Below are 27,200 nucleotides of genomic sequence, written 5' to 3'. Positions count from 1 at the left end.
TGCTGTTGGTTATTATTGTTGCTCTTTGTTTGCTCTGGGGTTTTCCTGGACTAATTCTCCAAAGTGTGTACTCTTTGTCATGCGCAGCTTCTGAATTCTCTCTTGATTAGCTTAATGGTCAGCTGAGACAGAGGTTTCCTTTAATACCTCAATTCAGTACATCTCCTGTTCTGTGCCAAGGGGTTCGCTGTGTGTGTTGAAGCACAACTTCAGGGCTCTGCCAGGTTATAACTCTGCCTTTGCCTTCACTTCCTATTTGAGCAGGGCCTCAAGGTCAGCCAGAAGTGAGATACTAGGGCTCTCTCAGGTCTTTTGTGGATGTGTACACAGCCTTGCACACACATGTGCCTTCTAGATTCCCAGGAATGTGCTGGAGCATTTCAAGGCCCCTCTGGATGGCTCATCCTCTAGATTTTCATTTAAGTGTTTGTGTCGGCTTCTTCCTTATTCTAACTAGTGCTGCTACCTTAGACAACTACAGTTTAAACAATTGCTGCTGATTGTTTTTGGCAAACACTCCAGACAGAGCTTTTCCCCATGAGTGAGTTCCACATCAGGTCAGATAAAGACAAGTGCTATGCATGGGCTTGTCCTGGAAGCTGACAGTGACAATTCTCTGAGAATGAGCAGTTATGGACCTTCAAAATGTTTTGCTTTTTTTCTGTGGCCACTATTTGTCACAGGTACTGTGGCTGTGGGATTGATAGTTTTTAAGGCTACCACGGGGCTGGGAAATGGGCAAGTTAAAATGCTACGAACTTCACTGTTCTCAGCAAGATATTTGTCCTGAATAAACACTTCTTGGGTTGTTACCAGACATTAATTACCAGAGTTCTAAAAAGGTCCATTTTTACTTCTGGTGTTCTTGCTGCTTTTTATGCAGATTTTTGGAGGTTCTTACTCTATCATTCCAGAAGTGCTTCTTCCACTGGAAGAAGAAATCTTTTATTTATTTATTTATTATTTATTTTTAAAGATTTTATTTATTTGACAGAGAGAGATCACAAGTAGGCAGAGAGGCAGGCGGGGGGCGGGGGGGAAGCAGGCTCACTGCCAAGCAGAGAGCCCAATGTGGGGCTTGATCCCAGGACCCTGGGATCATGACCTGAGCCGAAGGCAGAAGTTTTAACCTACTGAACCACCATGCACCCCGAAGAAATCTTTTAGAAAGGGTTTTTTTGGGGTCAGGATAGATTAAGAACCCCAGCATGACACGGGAAGGCAGACCTGCATGATTGTAGTAGAGCTGATATGTAGCTATCCTTTCAAGTCCCAGTGCCCGCCCCCCCGCTTTTTTTTTTTAAAGAATTTATTTATTTATTTGATAGAGACACAGTGAGAGAGGGAACACAAGCAGGGAGAATGGGAGATGGAGAAGCAGGCCTCCTGCCGACCAGGGAGCCAGATATGGGGCTCCATCCCAGGGCTCTGGGATCATGACCTGAGCCAAAGGCAGACACTTAATGACTGAACCACACAGGCGCCCGTAAGTCCTAGTTTTTAAATCCCAGAAACTTCTGGAACTCTGAGATCTAAGACCCGCCCTGCCCCCACCCTCTCCACGGGCCAGGGCAGGAAGTGAACTGCATTCCCTGGCCAAGTGGTCTCCATGGACCACTGAACAAATGAAAAGAACATTGTTGTATGAATCAGAACACAAAGTATTAAATGATTATCTTCTTACAGTCATTTGCGAACTATATGGCTCCTGTTCTAGAATTTTTCAATGGGACTCACGGAACTGTTTCCCACCCTCAGCGCCCTAGACTCCTGGAGAATGCACATGGAGCAATTAAGTGTCCGTAAATCCAAATGCAAAGGATGCATCGTTAGCAGAATAAATAAATCTCTTCTGCACACAGACATGCTTTCAAATGCATACTGCCACTAATAAATACACAAATCTATTTAAAGCAACAGCAATGACAATAGGACCCTAGCACTGAGACAGCAGGTCTGAGGCTGACAGCTGCAAAGATGGGGTGAGTGCCTCAACATCCTGGCCCACCAGTCTCTTTTTCTTGCTTCCTACTCCCTTTCCTTCCTCCTTCCTGTCAATCGGCATTTACCGACCATCTCCCGAGTGCCTAGGGGTCCAGTCCTGGCTCTGAGGAGCTCCCACTTTGGTGGAGAAGGACAAGTGTGCAGAGCAGATCCCCTCCCTCCTGCAACCAGGTACAGAAATGTTGGCACAGACGGAGGTATCTGGGGGAGGGGGAACTGGGGAGAATGGAGGGTCTTGGGGAAAGGCGGGTCTGGATTTAAAAAAGATCCTGCCCAAGGTTCCTAGAAAGTGGACCCGAGTGCAAAAGCAGTATTGAGCTTCTTGGGCTGTGAAGTGGGCGAGATGAGAAATCCATTCCATTATGATGGGGCAATGCATAAACACTGAGGGCTCAGGAGCTGTTTTCCAGGCAAAGAACCCCAGGGACAGGGTGAGTTCAGTCTGCAGGTCTGGGGCTGTGGCAGCAGCAGGGAAAGGCATCTTGGCTGGATACCGGCCCACCAGACAAAAAGAGCCTTTCTCCCAGGGATGCAGGAAAAGGCCTGGTTTGTGCAAGGGAAGGTGCCAAAGCCAGGATGTGCATGTACGCGAAACTATCTGGAAATAAACAGGGGGCGTCCCCACCCGCCAAAGCTAATCTGAGAAGGACATCTGCTCTGTGTGGCTCGCACCATTCCCCGACAGGCAGAGAATCCCCCGCGTGGGAAAGGGCAGTTAAAGGAGGAAGGGCCGCCCACCCCTTGTCTAGCAGCTGACCTCACACAAGACACTCATCCCCTGGGAGCCTCAGTTTCCTTATCTGCAAAATGGGAATGATAATATATTTTTATCTTTTGCAGAGCTCTGTGAGAGTCACATGAGATGAAGGACTTGGAAAAACCCAGTCCAGAACCCAGTAAATCCTTGTCTTCCTGTGACTTTTAGAATGTTTTCAAGTGGAGGCCGAATTCTAAATGCTTTTTTGAGGAAGCTGAGTAATATTACACTTTATCCTAAAAAAAAAAGTCACTAAATATTCCTCATTTCCTTCCAAAAGGACATCAGAAGCTTACAATAAAATGCAATGAGACCTTTTACAAGGCGAGAAAGGAGAACGGAGTGATGGAGTGTGTTTTTGGAAAGCTGCAGTACGTGTGTTGGTGGTGGGGGGGGGTTAATTACACACAAAACCCAGAGTAAAGGAAAGTCCCAGCAATCAAACACAAAACAGACTTCAGCTCTGGAAGTCAAAGCGAGCAGAGATCCATGAAGGGCGTTTCCTGGCAGTGAACTCTAGGGGGTTTATCTGGAAGTCCTCTGTATAAGGAATTAGATAAAGCACACCCACAGCGGTACCTGGGGCAGGAAGCCTGCGCCCAGGGCCCGGGAGAAGACTCTGAGGCACAGACAGAAGGGGCTCCCATTTCTCCCTGGGGTGCAATTTGCCTGGGGTCCTGGTGAAGGTGCTTAGGGGCTGAGCATGTGTGTGTTCATTCCTTCCCTGTTCTGTGCACCTGCCTTCCCGGAGCCTGCCGTGTGCTGGGCTCTGAAGACTCGGGTGATGGCCCCAGCCAGCCAGGTTCGAGAAGGCTTTCTCTAGCTGGAAGGACAGAGGGTGATGAACTTGGGCTGAGAGTCCAGATGGGGTGAGACTGGAGGTGGGGGACATAGTGGGAGGAGAGAGGAAAGTCCTGAGAGGCGGTGTTGGCATGGACAGAAGGGGGCATGCGTCCAAGGCGTACTGAGTGGGAGACTGACTAAGACTTGGTGTAGGAATGGGGAAGGGAGAAGTAGAGGATGCTGGCCCAGGGTCTGCTCGGGGAAGCAGTGGCCAGAGGTCTCCCTGACACCACAGGGAGCCGGAGGACAGCTTGTGTCGGTGGAGGGAGGGGAGCGAGAAGAGGTGAGTCTGCGGGTTGTATGGAAGGGAGGTGGAGGAGTCAGGGAAGGACAGTCCAGGTCTGGGGAGGGCAGGGGACATATGCAGGAGGGCCATCAGCAGCCCTCACAATGGCAAGAGGACATTTCAGGAGCTGACAGTGACCTTCAGAGAGTGGCCAAGGGCACAAGGGGACCGTCCCTGGAACTGTGGATGCCGAGAAGCCAAGGAAAGCAGTCCTGGACCCACAACTCGGGGGGACAGTGGCCAGCTGGAAGGGAGAGGAAGGCCAGGCCCCAGGTCCGAGCATCCCGAGTTTTGGGGCGGGGCGGGGACTGGTACCTCCCACCAGATCTCAGGTCAAGGGCAGACTTCCAGGCCTGGATTTGGAAACCAGGAAAACTGGGGACTCACCGGGGTCGCCTCTTCTTCCAGCCTTGCCGCGCCGTCCAGGAGGGCCTGGGCAGGAGAAGAAGGACAGACTGATTGAGAAGGGAAGCCAGCAGGCTTGGGCGCAGCCTGCGCACCCCACACTGACACCCCGGGGCATAGCCCACCCACTGCCCTGTCACTCGTGTGCTCCCCCTCCCTCGCCATCCAGTCTTCAGTCTTTCACGAGTCATTCCCGACTCCCAGAGACGGAGTCCCTGGAAATTCACAGGCAGAAGAGTTGGCCGCCGAGAAACTGGATCTGCGAGAAGCATAAAGCTGAGGCTGGAAGTCCTTTTATGCAAATTATGATGAACACTTTCTATTATTTCCCAAGATAAGACAATAGAGACGACACACTACATAGAGACACTACTGTGGCCTTCCAAATGCCTGAACTCAGGAATGGCAGGCGCTGCCCTGTCCACTGCCTATCCCCCTTCCGCACTCCCTCCCCCACAACCTGGGGCAGCTGCTCATGAATTTCTCTTGACTGATTGCACTTAAGGTCCACACCAACATGCAGCATCTTCCGTCCATAGCTTTGGAAGCCTTCCGGAATTTGTGATGTGAGCTATCCTGCCTCCACCTTTTCCCCGCTCTGCCCACATCGGTCCCCAGACCCAGCTACCTTGATGCTGAAGGAGGAGAATGCTGACCAGTCCCCAGCCCTGAGTCAGGGGACGTTTTCTCAGATGCTGGGGGAAAAGGTATGCAGAAGTGAAGGTGTCCATACTAGTCTGCTGTTTGAGACGCATGTGTCCCTTCCCCCTCTGTGATGCCCATCCACGGATTGCTGCCCAGGAGGGGCCCAGAGGCCAGAGATCCACAGGCTCAGACAGTATTACAAGGAACTGCTCTTTTCTATATAAGTCAACCTTAACTTCCCTCCTCAACCCCCACAACCACCACAGCGGAGAGGCAGAGGCTGGCCACGAATCAGGTCTGCGGCAGACTAGTTTACTAAAAAATTCACGTGGACGTCTGAGGGGCTCAGTTGGTTGAGCATCTGCCTTCATCTCAGGTCATGATCATGGGGTCCTGGGATAAAGCCCTGCGCCGGGCTCCCTGCTTAGTGGGGAGCCTGCTTCTTCCTCTCACCCTCCCTCTCTCAAACAAATAAACTCTTTAAAAAATTTTTTTAAAGAGTTTATTTATTTGACAGAGAGATCACAGTAGGCAGAGAGGCAGGTAGGGAGAGGGCGGGGGGCGGGGGGAAGCAGGCTCCCTGCCAAGCAGAGTGCCCCATGCGGGGCTCGATTCCAGGACCCTGAGATCATGACCTGAGCCAAAGGCAGAGGTTTTAATCCACTGAGCCACCCAGGCGCCCCTAAACTCTTTAAAAATTTTTTTAAAAATTCAGGTGTATGAATCTTCCTTCCTCCTGGTTCCAAGCAAGCAGTCCACCGTGCGTCCCAGCCCAGGGATCAGCGCGCAGCAGGAAAGCAGAAGCAGCCCCGGGTCAGTAGCCCTTCTAGAAGGAGGGAGGATCTTCAAGGAAGAGAGAGAAAGAAGACAGACCCCTCTCTGGATGTGGAGGGGGGTCCTTCCTGGCATGTTACACCCTAAAATCTTTGCAGGTGCCTGGGGTTGATCATACATATGTACCACGTTTTCTTCATCCATTCATCTCATCGGGTGATGGATGCTTGCATTGTCTACTGTGAATAGTGCTGGGATGAACACAGGTGTGCAACCTTCTCAAGACCCTATTTCCAATGCTTCTGGATATATACCTACAAGCAGGATTGCTGGGTCACACAGTAATCCCATTTTTAATTTTTGGAGGAAGCTCCATATTGTTTCCTCTGCTGACAACACCATTTGACATTGCCACCAATGAAGCCTTCAATTTCTCCATTGCCTCCCTGACATTTGGATTTTTAGTTTGTTCTGGTTTTTTGTTTGTTTGCTTTGTTTTGTTTTTTGGTCTTGGCGGCCCTCAGAGGTATGACGTGATACTGCGTTATGGTTTTAATTTGTCCTTCCTTAGTAATTAGCAATGTTGAGCATCTCTTCATATGCCTGTTGGCCATCTGTATGTGTGTATATTCTTTGGAGAAATGTCTAGTCATCGCCCATTTTGTAGTTGGACTTTTGTTGTTGAGCTGTCAGAGTTCCACATGCTGGGTATTAACTCCTTATCAGACACGTGGTTTGCAAAAATCATCTCCCATGCTGTAAGCTGCCTAGGCATTCTGTTGATGGTTTCCTTGCTGCCTGGGAGTTTTTAACTTTGATGTAGTCCAATTTGCCTATTTTCCCTTTATTGCTTTTTTAACCTTTTGAGTTGATTTTTGTCTATGGTGTGAAGTAAGGGCCCCGTGTCATTCTTTTGCATGTGGATATTCAGTTTCCCCAGCACCTTCTGTTGAAGAGACTGTCTTTTCCCCATTGGATAGTCTTGGTGCCTCTGCTGAAGGTCATTTGACTGTATCAGTGAAGCAGATCTGAGTTTTAAGCGCAGAAATTCCTGCCAGTCACGTGGTCTTCATAGTTCCTCAATACCAGACACAAACCTTGAGTCTTGAGCTGGAATCGCCCATGGGCTTTGTTGACTTGGCATGGCCGAGATTCTGGCACTCTGTGAACAGACAACAGCTCTTCACCCTGGTGAGGGATTTGCAGCTTATGAGCATGTCCAGGTCCATGACCTCAGGTGAGCCCACGCTGCTTGGTCACCTGCCAACTTAACATCTCCATGTGGATCTCACCAACATGTCAGGCCCATTGTGGTCAAAACATACATCTTGGTCTCCTCCCCAGCTCCTGGATGCAGCTGGCCTGGTCTTAGGCCCTTTCTCCTCTCTGGACACATCTGTTTTCAGGGAGAGCGAGGGTGTGGGAATGGGAACTCCACTGGCACATACAGCATCATGTTTCTCTCCCTGTAGGAGGGAAAAGGCCCACTTTCACTCACAAGGCCTGGAGCACTGGTCACTCACTCCTTCTGGGCTTTCACCAGGCCACAGAAGCTCGTGCTCGGCTCACCAAGGCTGCCTGCCTTGGGTCTCAGGCTGAGGTGAGGGACACAGCAGGAAAGGGGCCCCCAACTGGGACAGTAAGCCAGTCTGAAAGCTAAAGCACACCACGGTTTCCTGCTGGTCATTACTGGGTACGACTATAAAATTCTCTGTCCGAGTAACTCAAGCCAGATGAAGACATTTGCCTTCACTGAGGCGGCTGAACAAATGGATTTGTCTGGTGGTTCGCCTGGGTGGCATGGTTAGGCAGAGGGCCCGACGTGGAGGGGTGATTGCAGGCCAGCAGCTGCCCAGGCAGAGTGCAGTGCCCCGCCTCCCAGAGCCTTTGGGGTAGTTTCCAGCAGACCTGGAGTGGGGCAGGGCCTGGGTATCCCCAGGCATCCAGGGCCTGTGGGGCTTGCAGGCCCAGCACGCCAGACAGTACTGCCAACTGAAAGGGTCTAGGTCGAGAAGGAGAATGAGCCTGATGCTCATTCCAGGCTCTCCCAGGCCAACCCAAAACTGATACCAGAGGACTCCGTGTAAACAACTCACAAACTGACAACTGGTCAACCCTTTTTCCAAACTGGCAAAAGAAGGCCCCTGGCCCCACGGTTTGCCCTAGAACTTTCTCCTGGCTGTCTTTCTTCTTTCCCTTCTCCAGTGGGAAAACCTCTCCCACTGCCAGCACACACTCAGACATTCAGGCTGCCCTGGGAGGCATCTGGGAGTCGGTCTTGATTGTCCTGCTATGTACAGATGGGAAAACTGAGGCTTTGAGGGGGAGGACAAGTCTTGCCCAAGGATGCTGTTGGGAAAACGGTTCCAGCTGGAAAATCTGCACATGATGAAGCCCAGATGGTGCCGTTCTCCTGGGACCCACAGAGCTGTAGGGACTCTGGCTGCCACAGGGGCATCTGTGAGGTATCCCTCCAAAAGCTGTGGGCAACAGACACCAACCTGAGGACAGGAAAGACATGACTGATATGGAAGCTGTTTACCTGGGGCAGATTACTCAACCTCTCTGGGACGTGACCCCTGTGGATGGAATTATAGGGGTGATGGAATGACAGCTGCTATGCCAAAATATTATACCAAAGAGCTGGAAGCATACGTAACAGACTGGGGGTAGAGAATTGGTGCCTATGTGGGATCCCAACAAGTCACAGGCTGGACAGGTCTTTGGAACATGGAGCTCTGCTGTCAATGAGCTCGTGTGTGTTCCCCAGGGCGGGTAAAGCCTGAGTCACAGGAGCTGCAGGCCAGTGACTTTGTGGGCAGGGTCTGAGTGCCAATGCAAGGCCAGTTGGGGGATTTTCCATGTCCCTACATGGTTCACAGACCGTCTGGGGACCTGGGGACCAGGAGGCAGGGCTTGCATGGCCAGGGGATGGGGTTTCTCAATGAAATCCCGGAACCTGGGCTCCAGCTTGCGGCGAAATGACTTTGGATGCCTGCGATGACCATCTGCCCAGTAAGTAACCACAGAAGATGATGGTTTTCTCAAGCACCGTTCAAAGCCAGACAATATGGAAACATTTGTAGCCCATAAACATCTCGTCTCTGGTTGGGCTGGAGAACTCACACGCCATGACCAGATCCAACGTGGGTCCCACACCTGGACAGGCTCTTTATGGAGGTCTGAAGCCTGAGGATGTGGTTCTCAATCTGGTGGCCTCTTGAGCGTCCCTGGCCCCAACCTCCTCTAGGACTCCCCGTCTAGCAACATCTACTGTAATAAACGGCCCGGACATGTTGGGGGAAGCTGCCCAGACCCCCATGTTCCTCAGGTCACCCAGTCCTTGGCCCCTCCCATGCTCCTCTGAGGGCAGAGGCTTTGGTGCAATTCATCTTACTGAATCTCTACACAGTTCTAGAAGGCGCTTTAATCCCTTTGACTCTCTTCTTCTCGACTGGGGAAAAGGAGACTCAGAGTCGTCAAGAAATGTTGCCAGAAATAAATAAATAAATAAATAAATAAATAAATAAATAAAAAAAGAAAAGAAATGTTGCCAGAGGTAACAACCAAAAGGCAGAGGAACCCAAATGTCCACAGATGGGTGAAGAGATGGAAGAAAATGTGCTGTGTACACACAACGGAATATTTTCAGTCTTAGAAAAAGAAGGGCATTCTGACGCACGCCACACCACGGATGAAATGTGAGGAAGTCATGCTAAGTGAAATACGCAGGTCGCAAAAAGACAAATACTGTATGATTCATTGCCCTTACGCGAGGTGCCTGGAGTCGTCAAATTCAGAGGGACAGAAAGCAGCCAGGGGCTGGGTGGCAGAGACAGGAATCCGTGTTTAAGGGGGACAGGGCTTTTGTCAGGGAGGATGAAAAAGTTCCGGAAATCGATCGCAGTGATGGTTGAACAGCCCCATGGATATACCTAATGACACTTAAAAACAGTTAAAATGGTCAATTTTATGTGGTATGGATTTTACCAAAGTTAAAACAAAGAAAAGGAATGGTCCCAGGGTTCTCAGCTCCCAAGCTCCAGAGCTCAAGTGGGAAGTCAGGCTGGCCTCTGTTGACCACAGAAATGTCACTGGCAGCGTGGCTGATGACCGTCTGCTGCTTAGTGTCTACAGAGAGCCTGGCATTGTGTAGTCACGGGGCACAGTGGTGTCCCTGAGGTCACACAGCGAGGAGATGGCAGAACAGGGATTTGAACCCAGGTGGAGCACATGTCCTCTGAAGTCCTCAGTCATTGTGACCAAGGCCAAGTCCTTATCACCATTCCAGGTCGTGTCCAGAGCCTCCTGCAGCCTTAGGACCAGGCCCTTCTCAAAGGCACTGGGGCCCCTTTCTCTAACCCTCTTCCCAGAACTCTAGGAAGGAGCCTGGGGGTCATCTGGCCTGAACACCCTGGGCCTTCAATCTGGAGCTCTTTGTGGTTACCCAAGGCCCTGGGGCCATTGTGGGGGTATGCACTGAGCAGAGGAGGCAAGGGAGGTCCCTGGATTTGAGCTGCTAAGACCAGATCACAAAAACATCTCCCCAGATCATTTTGTTTTACAAGTTTCATACCAACCTAGGAGTTGGAATCTCTTGCTCAGGGGAAGGAGAGTGTTCTCCCTGCTCATTTTCTGCCTGGCTAACAAAGCCCCCTGCCCCTCACAGGAATGGGGAGCAGGTGTGTCTTGTGGGCACCTCGGGGGAGGGCCTTTGTCGCCTGGAGTAGCTGGCCACCTAGCAGGTTGCACCAGCTTAGCCAGCATCGAGGGCTGTGTTGGTCTCCGGGAATTAAAATCCCAGCTTCTTACTCGGCAAATACGGTTCATTCCAGAAGGAGTGTCTTGTTCCTAAAGGCTCCATCACGTATCACGCTATGGGGAGCCCTGCTGCATTTTGCAAGATCCTGAAGCAGTTTGTAAAACCAAGGCCACAGGCAGCTGGGCACATGTTTGTTTGGGACTGGGGTTGTGCCCAGGCTGGTGACAGATTCCTCCAGTCTCCATGACTAGACCAGGAAAACCCACTAAGATATCATGCCCCTCAGGGGCTGAATGAACAGGGCCCATCTTGCAGGGGGGATGGTGGACCGGTGGGGGACCCCAGCCCCACAATCACGGAGGGCCCCAAATGCGGACCCTGATGTTCTGTCTGAAGGAGATCGCACCTGACAGCCCCAGAAGCCCCCTGATGGTGTTAATAAAAATAACAGGGAGGTAACACTTTACTGTCTGCTCTATAGTTGGTTTTGATCTTGGTTCCACAGTATTAATCCATATCCTCCTCATACTGGATCTATGAGGAACACTACCATTGTCGTCCCCATTTTATAGAAGGAGAAACTGAGGCACAGAGAGATGGAAGGACCTTCTGAGTCACACAGCTGGTAGTAGGCGGGGCCCTGCAATGTAGACCCTAAGCATGCATATCCAAATCCCATTGCCTGCCTCCCGCTAGAGGGGTGCCCAACAGGCCACGGGTTCCAGAACTCCTTCTTGGCACTTGTTATTCTATTTTTCAGAATACGGGGATCACACGCACAATGGAAGGAGCCCTGGGATGGCTCTCAGAGGTCTGTGAATTAAATACTGAATTAAAATACTGAATGCCGGATTCTGGCATGCCCTCCACATGCCATCTGACATGCCTGCTGTTTCCAGGCTGCTTCCTCTGCCTGAATCATGAGTGGCTTTAATAACATGTTTCAAACAGGATCAAGGAGTTCAGACCTATGACCTGTACTGGTGGTGCACAGCACCCACAGGTCCCCGCAGGAAAGGGCTCCTGCGAGATGGGGGCACGAGCCCGGGGAGGAGGTGCCATCGCTGCCACCCGCTGCCACCCGCTGATGGCCTCTGCTGTCTATTTAATTGGCAGCTCACCCAAGATGCAGGTGTGAACAGGCATGGAGACCCAAGGGAGGTGTCCCGTCCAAGTCACAGGACTAGTCAGGAGCGGAGAGGTGGGCCGGCACCAACGCGGCCCTCCTCAGTGCCTCACTTTCAGGGAAACTGACTGCAGTTGAGGCACCCGGGCTAGAAATACAGCATGTCTCAAAGAGGCAAGAGCAAAAAGGACTCGGGAAGAAGCAGACCGTGGGTGGATGGTTTCTGGAGCAGAGTGACGGGGCTCACAGGTGGGCTTCTGGTCAAGGGGTACGTGCATCTTAGCCCAGAGACTTCAAGGGACTTCTTGAAGGATCCTTCTGAGTGACAGCTGTAAGGAACATGGGGACCCCAGGTTGGGGCCACCTGGCCACAGGCCATTCTTTGGGCTTGGCAGAGCCCCCTACCCACCTCCCCTGGCTCAGGCTATGGAAGGGACAAAGCGAGCTCCTAGGAAGAGTGAAATGCCCCCTTGGAGGGGCCAGGACATGCCATGGCACTTCCCTCCCAAGAGCTCAACGCCACGAGAGCATCTCTGAGGCTGAAGAAGGCTCTGACCCACTCACTGGCCTGGATTGGAAGGAAGGGGAGTGTAGTGAGGGACTCTGGGGTGGGGGGAGGGGGGAAGGAGAAGGACCTTCCTAGGCTCTCTTCCTGGGTTGAAAGGTTGCCCTGTGTATGGAAAAAGCTGCAGGCCAGGCTGAGAAAGGGGTCGGATCCTAAGGAACTGTGGCTCGCAGCTGGGGAGCATAATGGGAGCACCGGCCATGGGCGGCTGGGATTGGGTGGGAGCGCTCAGGGTGACCGGGGCTCAGCCAGACCCAGATTTGTGCTTGTGCAGGTCTGCTTCTCCCCAGAGCCTATCATCTCCTGAGATCCCATTTCCTGTTGGGAGAACAGGCTCCATGGAGGTGCACAGAAACCAGCACCCCCCCCAAATATACCAAATTCCTTAACTCACCATACACCCCAAAGCCTTAATCACTGACACCTGGGCCAGGGTAACCCTCTGAACTTAATGAAGACCAGGATTTATTGCTTTCAGAGAATGAAGGGATTTTTATTTTGTTTTATTTCATTTTTCACTTAAAAGCCATTCGTGGGAGCTTTGATTTTCATGAGAATTCCTCATAACCTGCAGGTTACAAGCCCCACCCTGTCCCACGCAGAGGGTTCTAGAAAAGGGTAGATGAAGCCGGGCAGCTGGAGGTCTTTAGAACGAGGCCAGCCTGGAGACTCAGGAAAAAAGCTGGCCACTCAGCATGAGCCAACCTTCTCCAAGGTGACCTAACCCGAGGGCCCTGGACCATGGACGCCTGGCTCCCCAGGACGGGAAAACAAAGCTCTCTGGGGGGAAAAGCATGCTAGCCTCCAGCAGGACCCAGGGTGCTTCAACTTCTGCATCTAGTAAATACAGGGGCAGGTGGTCATTAGAGTGACCCACCCATTGCAGTGTACCCAAAACTTTTCTGGGACTTCCAGTGCCAAAACTGGGGCAGTCTGGGGTAAACTGGGATGGATGGTCACCCCAGTGGGCGGCCCGTGAGGAAGGAAGGAGGCTCTCAACACTGCCTCTGTACCATCTGCTCCCCTCACTCCCCACCCTCTGCCAAATACACATGGCTTTCCTTCTGTTTCTCAAAGCTGCCAGGTCTAGTCCTACCCCAGGACCTTTGCACAAAGCATTTCCCCCACCTAGGGCTCTCGTGCATCTCTACGTGGCTGACTCCTTGCTGTGCTTCTGGGAGATAGTTTCCTATTTTTCTTTTTCTTTCTTTTTTTTTTTTAGGAATAAGAGAGAGAACATGAGCAGGGGGAGGAGGTTCAGGAGAGGGAGAAGCAGAGTCCCCACTGGGCACATTAGTGTCTCTTGTTACAGGTTGGGTGGGGGGAGGGCTTCCCAGAGGTGCAGGAAGATTCATGAGGTCCTCGAGGGGCTGCTCCCAGCATCCCGGCCCAAGGACCACGGCCCATGGAGCCTCCCTGTGCCACTGACTCACATCCCAAGGGGCTTGAGTGACTCGCCATTTGTTCCTCTTGAACCCCCACACCTGCTGGAGACATTCAGGGGACTCCGATTTCCCTGGCCCTCATCTGTCGGGTCTGTCCAGCTCAGAGGTGACCCCACTGTCTTCCAACTGCCCCATCCATCAAAAAGGAGTGGCTCTCTGCCTTCAGGGCCACTGGGCCCTTCTGGGGACCAGGAGGTCACAGGGGCACTGAATGGGGACCTGCCATCGCCACCCACTCAGAGGGTCGGGGGCCAGCAGGCCCTGGTACCCTGACACCTATAGATCTTTCTCTTGGCCCCAGGACAGTCAGCCACACTGTGTCCAGCTGTGTCTGGGGCAGTGTCATTGTCTAAAGAGCTTCACTGAGATAATTATTTCATACACCATACAGTTCACACCATGGCATGGGTGTATGACATTCTATTTTTAAACATTTTTGTTATTTCTTAAAAATGGTGGTGGGGCGCCTGGCTGGCACAGAGGGCTAAGCGTCTGGCTCTTGGCTTTGGCTTGGGTCGTGATCTCAGGGTCATGGGATGGAGCCTCACGTCCCAGCTCAGCAGGGGAGTCTCCTTGAGGATTCTTTCTCTCCCTTCTCCCTCTGCCCCTCCCACTTGCATTCTCTCTCTCTAAAATAAATAATCTTTAAAAACCATTGTGGTAAAATGCACATAAAATTTAGCATCTTAACCATTGTTAAAAGAAACTGTGCAGGGGCTTTAAGAACGCCCACACTGTTGTGAAACCATCACCAGCACCCGTCTCCAGAGCTCTCTGGTCTTGCAAAACTGAAATTCTGTCCCCATTAAGCACTCACTCCCCATCTTCCTCCTAGCAGCCCAGGGCAGCATGCTCTTGGGATTGAGTCCTGCATCGGGCTCCCTGCACAGTGGGGAGCCTGCTTCTCCCTCTCCCTCTGCTGCTCCCCCTGCTTGTGCTCACATGCTCTCTCAGATCAATAAGTAAAATCTTAAAAGAAATTCCCTCTTTTTACAAAAGTTGTTTTTTTCTAAATTATTTATTTATTTGACAGACAGAGATCACAAGTAGGCAGAGAGGCAGGCAGAGAGAGAGGAGGAAGCAGGCTCCCTGCTGAACAGAGAGCCCGATGTGGGTGGGGCTCGATCCCAGGACCCTGGGATCATGACTCGAGCCGAAGGCAGCGGCTTAACCCACTGAGCCACCCAGGTGCCCCTGAAATTCCCTCTTTTTAAAGGCTGAATAATTTATTCTACTGTATGTGTATTCCACATTATGTTATCATTTTTTAAAATGCCGGTATATTATACGTGACATACAATTTGCCTTTTAGACCACTTTTCAGTGTAGAGTTCAGTGGCATCAGGCACATTCCTGCTGTTGCGCCACCATCACCACCTTCTGGTTCTGAAATTTTCCCTCCTGCCCCCAAAGAAGGTCTGTGCCCTTTAAGCACGAACTCCCCCATTCCCTTCCCCCACCTCCTGGTAACCTCTAATCTATTTGGTTTCTGTGAACTTGTCTGTTCCCACATATCTAAATATTTCACTATAACGTGTAATCCTACAGGATCTGTCCTTTTGATTTCACTTAGCGTCATGTCTTCAGCGCTCATCCATGTCACCCCATTGTTATAACCCGAACATCTGCCCCTCCAGAATTCGGATATTAAAATCCTAACCCGGGGCGCCTGGGTGGCTCAGTGGGTTAAAGCCTCTGCCTTCGGCTTGGGTCATGATCCCAGGGTCCTGGGATCGAGTCCCGCATCGGGTTCTCTGCTCAGCGGGGAACCTGCTTCCTCCTCTCTCTGCCTGCTTCTCTGCCTACTTGTGATCTCTGTCTGTCAAATAAATAAATAAAATTTAAAAAATAAAATAAAATAAAATAAAATCCTAACCCTCCAGAGTGATGTTGTTAGGAGGCAGACACCAGGCCCTTTGCATGGCTTTCGGTCAGCCTTCTGCAATGGGGAGACGTCACTGCTACTCTGGCTGTGCTTCCAGAGCTCTGGAGGGGGTGCCGGGATGCCATGGGGAGCGAGGAAGGGTGATCCTGCCTGTGGAGATGCCATGTGTCAAGGAGTGTGCCCAGCACACCTGCCAAGAAGGTGGCAGGTCTTTGACCCTGCAGAGGAACTAAGAGAGACTTAGAGAGAGAAGGAGCTTGGCCCAAATCACATGGCTGGTGTGTGGCAGGCCTGGATCTGAATCCAGCTGTGTCCAATTCCAAAGCACTTGCCTTTTTTTTTCTTTTAAAAAAGAAATGGGTTGGGCACCTGGGTGGCTCAGTGGGTTAAAGCCTCTGCCTTCTGCTCAGGTCATGATCCCAGAGTCCTGGGATCAAGCCCCGCATGGCATCGGGCTCAGCAGGGAACCTGCTTCCTCCTCTCTCTTTCTCTGCCTGCCTCTCTGCCTACTTGTGATCTCTGTCAAATAAATAAATAAAATCTTTCAAAAAAAGAGAGAGAGAGAGAGAAAGAAATGGGTTCTGCGTGGGGCTTCTCCCGTATATCCACATGCTATTGTCTGGCTAGAGACCCCTGGGTGTCCCCAGGTTCATGCAGCTCCTTTACGATCCTGGGTCCTGTCCTGCTGTGTGCAAGTGGCGAGGGGGCTGGGGCTACCTTAGAAAAGTTCTCAGGGTACTCAGCCCCACCCCCCGTTTCAGATTCAGCGGGACTGGAGTGACCCAAGAATTTGCGTTTTTAATAAGTTCTCAGGGGAAGCTGTTGCTGTTGGTCCAGCAAACACAGTCGGAAACCAGTTGATTTCTCCTCTCTTTAATCATTGTCTTTCCTATGAAATAGCTCAAGCCACAAGTGCTTTTTTCATGGTGCCATGTTGCCTTCTGTGTGCTCAGGGGATGGGGGGCTTACGAAACCCAGGACACCTGTTCTGGGCTCAAAAACCTCCAGAGGTTATTTCTGCTCCTACTACAGTCAGGAAGTGTAAGCATTTCGGTGTGCAAGGTGCTATTCTGAGCTCTGCTACGCCAATCCTTATGATATCTGCAGAGCCGCCCTCTAGCTCAACCTATCGAGGAGGAAATTGCACTCAGAGAGGGCAAGTCACTGGCCTGAAGTCACACAGCAGCAAGCGGTGAGGGCAGGATTTGGCCCCAGAGTGATCTGGTGCCAGAGTTCATCCGCAGGTTATTCTCAGCTGGGACGGAAGTCCCTTGCCCGTTCTGGGGGTAACTGCTGAATAGCCTAATTCCCGTCCCCACCTCATTCCCCATCCGATTCCCCAGCCTCTGTGAACAGCATCATCACCTACCCCGTAGACCCCAGGAATGCGGGTGGGTACATCTGTTCACACTTCCTGATCACTGTCTCTGAATACAAAAGACCACAGGGGGCTGCTCTGTGTGGCAGACCATGCCTCAGAGCTTTTATGGAATTTTCCATGTCTTACTAGAAACACCACCACAACCCCATGTGGCGGACACTATTATCCCCATTTCACTGATGTGGAACCACAGGATCAAGAGGTTAGGTGACATGCCTCAAAACACAGTCAAGAAGAGAAAGAACCAGAGTCACCCCTTTTCTGTCCCTATAGGGTCCTGTGCTAGCATCTCTCCATCGGGCAGTGGTCACAGCCTCCTCTGTGGCTCCCCGTTTCTTCTCATTCTCTACCTGGCAGTCAGGTCACGAATCTGATCATACCACTGCCCTTTCAAGCCATCCACAGACTCCCCACTTCCTCTGGACACAGTCTGAGCTCCTTGGCCAAAACCCCCTCAAGCTGAGCCAGACATCCCCCTCTGGTCTGTTCTGCCTACCCCAGACTTGTCCTCTACACATCACTCCAGGCCCACCTTTTGCCAGAACACCATGGCCCCTGAGCTGTGTTGCTTACATCTCCAATGTCCTTTTTCCCATTTCTTGCCAGAAAACTCCTACTCATCCTTCAAGATCCATCTAAGATACGAACTGTCTTCTGGGAAGTCTTCCTGGCTGGCTGCCTGCTCTTGGGTTGGGGATATTTGATTGCTACAGTCCTTAGTACCTTGGGATGGAGCCGTCTGCCCATCTGTCACTCTGCCAGCCCCTGGGCCCCACAAAGCAGAGACCCCATTTCATTTGCCTTGGTCTTCTGAGAGCCACCTCTGAGGTCCAGGCCGAATCCACCTAAACAGCACCAAGGTAGATGGTCACCAGGGGCCACGGAAAGGGGCTCTGGATTCTTGAGTGCCAACCAGCAGCCTGTGTCTGAGTCTAATCTCCGGTGGACACTGGGAAAGGAAAAGATGCTACCTTTATTGCTAGACACCTATGCCTGTCCCCCTCTGCCTGCTGGGGCAGTAAAACAGCTGTTTATGAACCAAGGGCAAGGTCTTTCTAGCCAGGGCTGCTCGAAACCACTTGGGGCAGATGGAGTCTGGGGAAACGGCTGGTAACCACTCTCCAGGGAGAGCCCTGAGCCCCTAGATAATTAGCCACATGTGTGTGGGAGACAGGCCCATTTTTTTTCTCCCAAGGATTTATGAGAAGGGGGAGTATTCTCATTGACCTCTATTTCAGGAAAGGCCTCTTTCTGGAACACTTGCCGAATATTCCATCGACAGCAAAGCACATATGCTCGCAGTCAGCCTGCTTGACATCGTCATACCCGGCATATGTTTCTTGTCTCGTGCATCTTAGCACTCGCTGCGGGAACTGCCTGTATTTCTGAAGGTCCCTAAACACAGCTCCGAACAAGGCACTTACAATTTACCCTTCATGAAAGCCGTCTCTGCTCTTTCCAAACATACTTGGAAGTGGATTCGAAGTTTATTTAAAGGAAAAAAAATTTTTTTTTAATAGAAAGAGAGTGTTTGTGAATTCTTCCTCACCAGCCCTCCTCTTTGGGACCCTGGGAACGAGTCCTTCAGCTTGCAGACATCGACACCCTTGTGACCGTGGACATGTGGATATGGGTCATCTGTCCGCTCAGACCTTTCTCGAGCTCACCCTCTGTTTACTCACTTGTTAGGGTGCTTCTTCTTCTACCCCACTGTCTGTCTGTCTTTTTTTTTTTTTCTTTTTAAAAAGATTTTCTTTATTCATCTGACACAGAGAGAGAGAGAGCACCAGCAGGGGCAGCAGCAGACTCCGGGCCAAGCAGGAAGCCCAATGCGGAGCTCAATCCCAAGACCCTGGGATCATGACCACAGCCGAAGGCAGACACTTAACTGACCCCGGCGCCCCCACCCCTGCTGTCCCTTCTGTTTCTTCTACTCAGGCACTGCTTCCTCATTAAGATTCAATCATCCACTGAGCCCTCTGTCCAAAAATGGCTCAGGACATCCCGTGGGGCTAATGAACGACTTTGCTCATCCAGGTAATCAAAGCTCCCTCTGGATGTTTGTTTGCCCACTGGTCCCGTCCCCCCCGCCCCGAGTTCTCCGTCTTTGTCCATCTTTTGGTCCAGCATTAGAGCCCTCAGTGCCAGGCACCGGGGAGGGGCGTGAGCAGAGGGGAAGAGACACGCAAGCAACCAATCAAGATGCGCGGCATGGGGAGTCATGTGAGGGACAGGTGCATGTCGGAGGGGCAGGGCACGGATGCCCAGGAGTAGCGCCTCAGAAGAGGGATCCGTGCGCAGGGGGGAGTACCTGCCCTCCCTCCCTGATCTCCCAGAACCCAAGGAGCCTCAGCTTGAGGTCTATGGCTACCTCGTGGCGTGAAACGCTACACGTGCCTCCTAGACATGCTGTGTCAGAAATAACCTTCTTTCCTGGGCCTGTTCAAATGTGTCTCTCTCTTACTGATCCTTAGGGCCCTTCTGCAGAGGAGGACTCCGGGGCTCAGTGGAAGGGAGGGTCAGGGACAAAGTGGCAGAGCCCACCTGTCACAGTTTGGGGACTGGTGGTCAGCCTGCGTAGTCCGCTGCAGCCATTGGCCAGCAGGTGGCCAGAGGGACAGCCAGCCACTGGGCCTGTCGGATCCCCTTCAGAAGGCTTCCAGGCCGCTTGGGACTTGGGCTCCACTGCGTGGGGGCAGGGTTCTCCCTGCACCACACAGGTCCTAGAGCTAAGGGGATATCCCTGGCAGAAAAATTGTTATCTTTCTCCAGGAAGCCTAAGGCTCAAAGCCACCCGCTCCCTGCCCCAGTCCTGCTATTTCATTGCCTCTTTTCTCCTGGCCTTGGGCCAAAGGGCTGAGAAAGAGGACCTGCTTGCAGAGCAGGGACAGCGAATGCCAAATTCCAGGCTCTGGGTCCTGCAGAGAGAGTGGCCACAGTCCCAGAGAACATTCTGGGAGCTCGCTCACCCAACACTGCCCTGCGTGGGTGAGCACGACTGGCAGCCCCGCAGAAAGGAGGGAGTTATCTTCTATTTAAGTCTTCACAGAGGTCTTCAACTTAACATGGTACATTAATTAATTATGTGGTTCGGTGAATTTATTAACAACAACAACAACAACAACAGGTAAAGTACCACTTGGTGAAGACAACAACCTAAACCAATCCTAATTGATATTATTTCTAGATGCTTAAAGAGGGAGCAAACCGGCAGGACTATTTTTTATTAAAAAAATAAATTTTTTAAAAAAGGAGCTGCCTGGGAGTTAAAGATGGGAGATGGAGTGCCTACATGTATCTCTACTCTGTCCAGAACCCTGAGCTCCAAGGGCAAGGAAGTTAGGAGAGGATTTTTATAAATAAAGTTTTATTAGGACACAGTCGTGTCTCTAGGGTCTATGACTGCTTTCATGCTGTAACAGCACAGTTGGTTCCAATGGAGATGGTACTGGCCCCCCTGATCTGGAAAGTTGTCCTTCCTCAAGCTGGATAGCAGCCTGTGTGTGTGTGGTGGGGCGGGGGTAATTTTCTGGAGACAGAAAAACAGTGTCTAGCCTCAGGACACGAAGCAAAGTTGAGGGATGAGTGCCATTAACTGAAATTTTACACAAGGAATATGGAGGCCCCCTCCTCCTCTCCTTCCTCAAAAAGGCTCCAGAATTCGGACATCCACACCTTTGTTGCCAGGCAGGAGTTGAGAGGCCTCCTTCCTAGGGACTCTGAGGAGCCCAGGAGAAAGCTCCAGCCAGCTCCCACCCCTGGGAAGCCACTGTTGACCAGCCCCATCTGTCCATGGAGCTGTCAGTTGACTTTCTTTAGGTTTCTGGACATCTGAGAGTCTCTTGATGAAAGACAGAGGTCAAAACAAGTGGGGAAGAGCAACTCCAAGGGTGCGGGTTTTCAGAAAACACAACAACAACAACAACAACAGAAGTTAAGTTCAGAGAAACGGTCAATATAGCCATGAAACAAGATCAGAAACAAGATCAATATCCAGAGAACGTATGCACAAAATGTCTTGCAAATTGAAAACATGGAGGCAACGATGAGAATTTCACCAGAGCCAGAGTTGCAAGAATAAGGCTGGGGAACCGGAGAGGCACCTGTTGTCATACCGAAGGGAGACGATGGAGTCTCACCACCTGAGCAAGGGGACTAGAGGTGGAAAGGGTCTTCAGATGGTGGGACTGAGGACTGATGGCTCAAGGACAATGAAAACCAACTGGAGGGTGTGTGAAAGGTGGCTCAAGGACAATGAAAACCAACTGAAGGAAAACACAGCCTGCTGGGGCAGCTCTGGCTCTGGGGGTCCAGGACTGGACCTCAGGCTTCCCAGGGCTGTCAGCTCCAATGCCTCAAAGCCCCTTTGTCTGGCAGTCAACCCTTCTCCAGGTGGCCAATTTCAAGTTGCACGTGTCAGCTGGATTTTTCAGCTCACACCCCCGCCAAACCTGCCTGACAGTTCGCTGCTCACTTGATTTCCAAATTTTGTGAAACCAACTCATTCCCAGGTGAAAACAACCGTATCTGATTTCTTCTGCAGATGACCCAGTCAAGATGGAAATCTGCTGTGTCAGATGTTAGAATCCACCAGGGTCAGCTTCCATTTCTTTTTTTTCTTTTTCTTTAATTTAAAAAAGATTTTATTTATTTAAGAGAGAAAGAGAGAGAGTGAGCGGCGGGGGGAGGAGCAGAGGGAGAGTGAGAATCTCAAGCCGACTGTGCTCTGAGCGAGGAGCCTGACACGGGGCTCAGTCCCACGACCCTGAGATCATGACCGGAGCTGAAATCTAGAGTCAGACGCTCAACCCACCGAGCCACCCATGCACTCGCAGGGACTCCCACCATCCTGCCGATGTCAGAACCACCACTGTCCCTCCTCCGAACATTATGAAGTATGGCTCCCAAATACACTGTATTTCTGTGGGCTTTGACTTCCTTGGGCTTTTTCTGTCCCCAGTCCTCATAGCAACCATGCGCACATGGTCCACTCCCTCCTGTGTCACGCAGGGCGTGTCCTTCTCCCGATTAGACCCTCTAAGCCTTCCTCTGCTCCTCCCCTTGGCCCCCCATGGCTCTGTCCCTGGCCTTCACCTGTGACCTCATTTCAAAGGCCCCATCCCATGAGCCATACAGGGACCTTCCCACGTGCCTTGCTCTTCCCACATGCTCACCCCCAGTGCAGCTTCAGAGGAAGTGGCTCTTGGCCTGGGAAGCCCTGCTAACTCCCCGTGGCTGGCTCCCATGACATTGGGGTCTTAGCTCAAATGTCACCTTAGCTCAAGTGACACCCTCTCTGCCGGTCCTCCCAGCTTCCGGATACCTTCACCAGATCTTGTCACCTGCCCCCTGCAGGTCTTTGTGCTGTGAGAATGTCAGCTCCCTGTCAGGACAGATCCTGTCTGTCTTCATTCCCAGTGCTTGGCACAGAGCAGAAGCTCAAAAACACATGCAATGAGAAAACAGGGGCCAGTAGGGAAATGACTTGCCCCCAGTCCCACGCTAGCAGAGGCCTCTCTGGGATGGGCACAAACCCTGCTGTCACAATGCACTGCCTGCTGCTTGGTCCCCTCCCCTCCCTTGGGTACCGGTGTGCTCATCGACTCTGATGAATGCCTCCTGGCCAAAGGAACCTTCTAAAAGGCAGAAATGCTGCTTCGAGGTTTCTCTCAGAGAGCTGCAGAGCCTGCAAACCAGGGAGCACAGTGTGGGGAGGGGGGGTCCCATGTGGAGGCTGTGGAGACACCCAGATCCAGGCTGAATCCCAGCTCCACCCTGGCTAGCTCACCTCATCTCCCTGAGGCTCAGGGTCCTGGTCTGCAGGCCCAGGATCGCATGGCATCTATGTCCTAGAGTTGGGACACTTACCTAAGACTTGTCATTCATGAACCAAACACCAGCCAGGCGCTTGGGGAATGTTGGAATCGAAATGAAAGAAGCCGTCCTGCCTGCTAGGGGCTGAGGCTCAGAACTCAGAATCCAGCTTGAGCCCCGTGCTCTCATGAGAGGTCCTGGCCATGGGCCCCCAGGGAATCTGTGACTCACTAATAGTGCCCCATCAGGCGGGATCATTGGGTGTGCGGGGGCTCTGAGGATAGAGAGAGCCGCCACCGGGAGGGTGGGGCAGGCACGAGTGCCCCAGGGCACAGGGGTTTGGACGCCTATCCTTGGCTTCTCGATTTCCGGCAGAGCTGAGACATCTGCTCGGCGGTTCATCTTTTAATCCCAGCCGTTATCAGCTGCTGGGAAAGAGCCCAGCCCAGTCTCCAAGCTGGCAGAACCTTCCTATGAATTCCGCCAAGAGAACAAAGAGTTCCCCAAGAGTGACACAGCTTTCCCGGGGGACCAGCTGGCAGGGCTGGGCTGGGAGGAAGGCACGTGCAAGCTGGTGAAGATGCCTGGCCTGGGAGGGTGGGCACAGCTGCAAGGAGGCTGGCCTGCCAGGAACTGGGCTCCGGGCATCTGAGGCCGTCTTTTCTATGAGCAGAGCCTTTGTGTTGGGGAACTCAGGAGCCTCCTGGTGGTGTGAAGTTCCTGATCCAAGACCAGCCTGGGCAAGGTGGGTGGCTTGGCTTGGTCTCTCCGCTGGGTGACCCTCGCCCCCCTAGCCACCAACATTCTCCCATTCCCCAGAACTTGAGTGGTCAGTGGTCACTCCAAACCTCTGTGGCCATCCCAAACCTTTTGGTCACCCTCTTCACTTCGGGATGCTTTCCCCCAGTGTCACCTTGCAACATTGGTTACAAATGTCCCTGCTTTCTCGGGCGAGTGGTAGGTGTGATTCACAGCCCACTCACCAGAGACCTCTGAGCTGAGTTCTGTGGGGACACAGGGGGTGCTCAGGGCTCCCACTCTGCAGGGAGAGGCAGCGGGCTTCCGAGCCAGCAGCCGTGACACCGTCCCCCCAACTGATCTAGCAGGAGCGCTTTTGGCAGGCTGGCTCAGGAGCAACTCTGGAAAGCATTCACGGAAGCTTTGTCTTCCTTCCTATCCCTTAACAAATCTGTTTTTCTTAAACTAGCTGGAGTGGATTCTGTTGTCCGCAACTACAGATCCTGCACCCAGGGAATCCCTGGGTGAATTTCAAATCCTCTGCCCTAGGAGGTAAGTGGCTTCCATAGATCAAGGGAACAGATAGCAAAAATTGATGAGACAGGCCTCTTGGTCTGTATTTGACTTTTAGCAGAAATGTGGTTCAAAGAAGCCTTCTTTACTACGAGAAAAGAGAATGCACGTTGCAGAGTAGATGGTGAATGATATGAAATTTAGGGCTTGGGAGATAGTAAGGAAGAGTGGGGATTGTGGACAAAGGAGGCAGTTACAACAAACTGTTCCCAGATCCTTTTTTTTTTTTAAGACTTTATTTATTTGAGAGAGAGAATGAGAGAGAGAGCATGAGCATGGGGAGGATCAGATGGAGAAGAAGACTCCCTGCTGACTTGATCCTGGGACTCCAGGATCATGACCTGAGCTGAAGGCAGTCACTTAACCAATTAAGCCACTCAGGTGCCCCAGATCCTACCATTTTTTTTTTTTAAAGATTTTATTTATTTATTTGACAGAGAGAAATCACAAGTAGGCAGAGAGGCAGGCAGAGAGAGAGAGAGAGAGGGAAGCAGGCTCCCTGCTGAGCAGAGAGCCCGATGCGGGACTCGATCCCAGGACTCTGAGTTCATGACCTGAGCCAAAGGCAGCGGCTTAACCCACTGAGCCACCCAGGCGCCCAATCCTTCCATTTTTTAAGAGAAGCCAGAAACCATGTTTTTGTGTGAAACATCCCATATTTCTAGATGCCTTTATTTTTAAGTCATCTCTACAAACAATGTGGGGCTTGAACTCACAACCCCTGAGACCAAAAGTCACCTGTTCTACCAGCTGAGCCAGCCAGTAGCCCCTGAACTGTCCCATATTTTTAACTGCTAGGTCACATTGAAAAAAATAATACATTCCAGGCCAAAAACACTCCAGAAGCTCAACACTTCAAGTCTGGGTTTTGCCTCGGGGCTGCCCCTTTGGGACTACAGCCTAAGGGATCAAGTTCCAGCTCTCTCTCTCTCTCTCTTTTTTAATGGCATTTAAAGCCTTTTGCAGGAATCCAGCCTGGTTTCCTCCCCCATCTCCGCTTCTCTCCTCCCCCAACCCTAGCGTGCACAGACCCTTGGCTCTTTATCCAGGTGGCTTCCCTGTCTGCCCATACCCTTTCCCTCCTCATTCCCCTGCCTGGTGAATGCCTACGCACCCTCTAAGATCACGGCGATGGCCAAGTACTTGGTGAAACGCACCCCAATCTCCTGGATCTGAGGCACCCGGAGCTGGGGCTCCCACAGTCCCCTCTAGGTCCTTCTGTCTTGGTGCTTCTAACCATCAGGCCCTCTGTGACCCCAAGCCAGCACCAGAAGGATGTCCAGATTTATAGAAAGCATGGACAGTGGGCTACTCTCGGGGTCGCAGAGAGCACCTATCCTAGTGGAATGAAGGGTGCTGAGTTTAGGGAACCCAGCAAGGGGAATGTAGATCTGCCCTGCTTTTTCCTGCCTTGGTGACACGGGGATCCCCAAACCTGGCCGAGGGACAATGAAGGTAACCCCTGGCCAGCCCTCTTTCCAGAGCTTGAAGACATCGGCACATTTTGGGGGACAGACTTTCCCTCTTGCCCCAGGGGAGTAGCTAGGGGTGTGTCGTCTTGTCTCTGTCCTCAATCCCATGCCCTGGAGAAAGAGTTTGAGGTCCCCCCACACCCCAGAGGTGCAGGGTCAGTACCCCAGGCCCACCCCTGCCTCCATCTTTCACTCAGGAATCACCTTGCCTTTCTCCTGGTGTCCTGGGTGGGCGGGGATGCATGTCAGTGTCTCCTTGCTCCCTCTAGCCAGCCCCCAGCTATAACCTGGCTCACTTCACATCTATTAAGCTCTGTATGTATGTATCATCATGCTGGGTGAGGCCAAATCTCCAGGAAGCCGCACGCTGCTTCTCTTATGTTGCTGTTAATGACCGTTTTAGGACTGAGGAACCAAGGCTCAGAGCGGCCACGTGGCCTACCCAAGGCACTCACCCGAACCAAGACCATGCCCTTGATGCCAATCTGTCTTCCGAAAAAGCAGGGTTTCCCTATTGCAGGACAGGAAGGGGACCACTGGGAGGCACTGGCCAGCCTCTCCATGTCCCCTGCTCCCCAGCTGAACTGAGCTCATGGGAACGTGTCCCTGTTGGCACTTCCCAGGGGACCAGAGCGCTTACCACTTATGTATGGGAGAGTCTGCAGGTGGGGAACAATACCTCAACAGCACCCAGGTTTGCTTCTCCTAAGCTGTACTTTCTCTTAAGACATGGAAAATGGGAAAGGAGAAATGCAGCTTTAGAAAAGCACCCCAGAGCTAGTCATTTGACTTCCATCTGCATATTTTTTTCAAGTTTATTTATTTTTAGGGGTTCCTGGGTGGCTCAGTTGTTAAGCATCTGCCTTTTCCTGGGATCGAGCCCCACATCGGGCTCCCTGCTCAGTAGGGAGCCTGCTTTTCCCTCTCCCAACCCCCTTGCTTCTGTTCCCTCCCTCACTGTGTCTCTCTCTCTGTCAAATAAATAAATAAAATCTTAAAAAAAAAAATAAAAGTTTATTTTTTTTTTTTTTAGTAATCTCTACCCCCCGCCCAGCTCAGGGCTTGAACTCACAACCCAGAGATCAAGAGCCGCATGCTCTTACAACTGAAGGCAACAATAAATCTGACAGATGACGTCTCTTGTTGTCTGAATATTTTCACATGTGTCAAACCATGTTGTCCTTCTACATCTTAGGAGGTGGGGCTGTTATCACTAATCTTACGGATAAAGGGGATGGAGCCCAAAGAGGTGACCTTCTTGAGGTTACACACTCCTAAGACAGAGCTGAGACCCATGCCCAGGACATCTGACTTCAAAGCCTTCCCCCCACATGCCGGGCTGGATCAGCCTGGGTATATCCCATTTTTCTTCAGGGCAAGAAGAGAACCGTCCATAGTTGGAATACCCCCCACCCTTGCTTAAGGCAGGGGAGCTCAGAGAGTCAGAAGGTCCTGAGTTAAACCTGGAGCTTGTTCACCACCAAATGGTACAGGACAGCAAGATGGGAGGGTCAGCTTTATGGTTCCCTGAGAGCCAGCTGTTGTGTGCCAACCAAGAGGGATTTTCAGAAGGAAAAAGTTTTCTAATTAAATGACAGATGAGATTTCAGGACAATGCCCCATTTTGAAACTTCTAGGATCTTTGAATGAAAATGATGTGATCCTAATAATTTTGGGGTAGACAATATAATTTCCAAATCAGACCTGTGTTTCAGGACTTACAAG

The 27,200-nt window shown here is 51.6% G+C and overlaps 1 protein-coding gene across 4 annotated transcripts in view; it reads right to left on the bottom strand.

Moving 5' to 3' along the window:
• Positions 1 to 27,200, bottom strand: part of COL23A1 (collagen type XXIII alpha 1 chain) — a 318,044-nt gene that overhangs the window by 56,136 nt on the left and 234,708 nt on the right. For all 4 annotated transcript variants that reach the window (XM_044262799.1, XM_044262818.1, XM_044262826.1 and 1 more), the window contains exon 3: positions 4,278 to 4,322. In XM_044262799.1, the coding sequence (XP_044118734.1) occupies positions 4,278 to 4,322 (45 nt within the window). The remainder of the gene's footprint in view (positions 1 to 4,277; positions 4,323 to 27,200) is intronic.

The sequence above is a fragment of the Neovison vison genome, chromosome 1, assembly GCF_020171115.1.
Source record: "Neovison vison isolate M4711 chromosome 1, ASM_NN_V1, whole genome shotgun sequence".
Lineage (NCBI taxonomy): Eukaryota > Metazoa > Chordata > Mammalia > Carnivora > Mustelidae > Neogale > Neogale vison.
The sequence above is the reverse complement of the archived record's forward strand: the minus strand, read 5'-3'. Positions and strand labels throughout refer to the sequence as shown.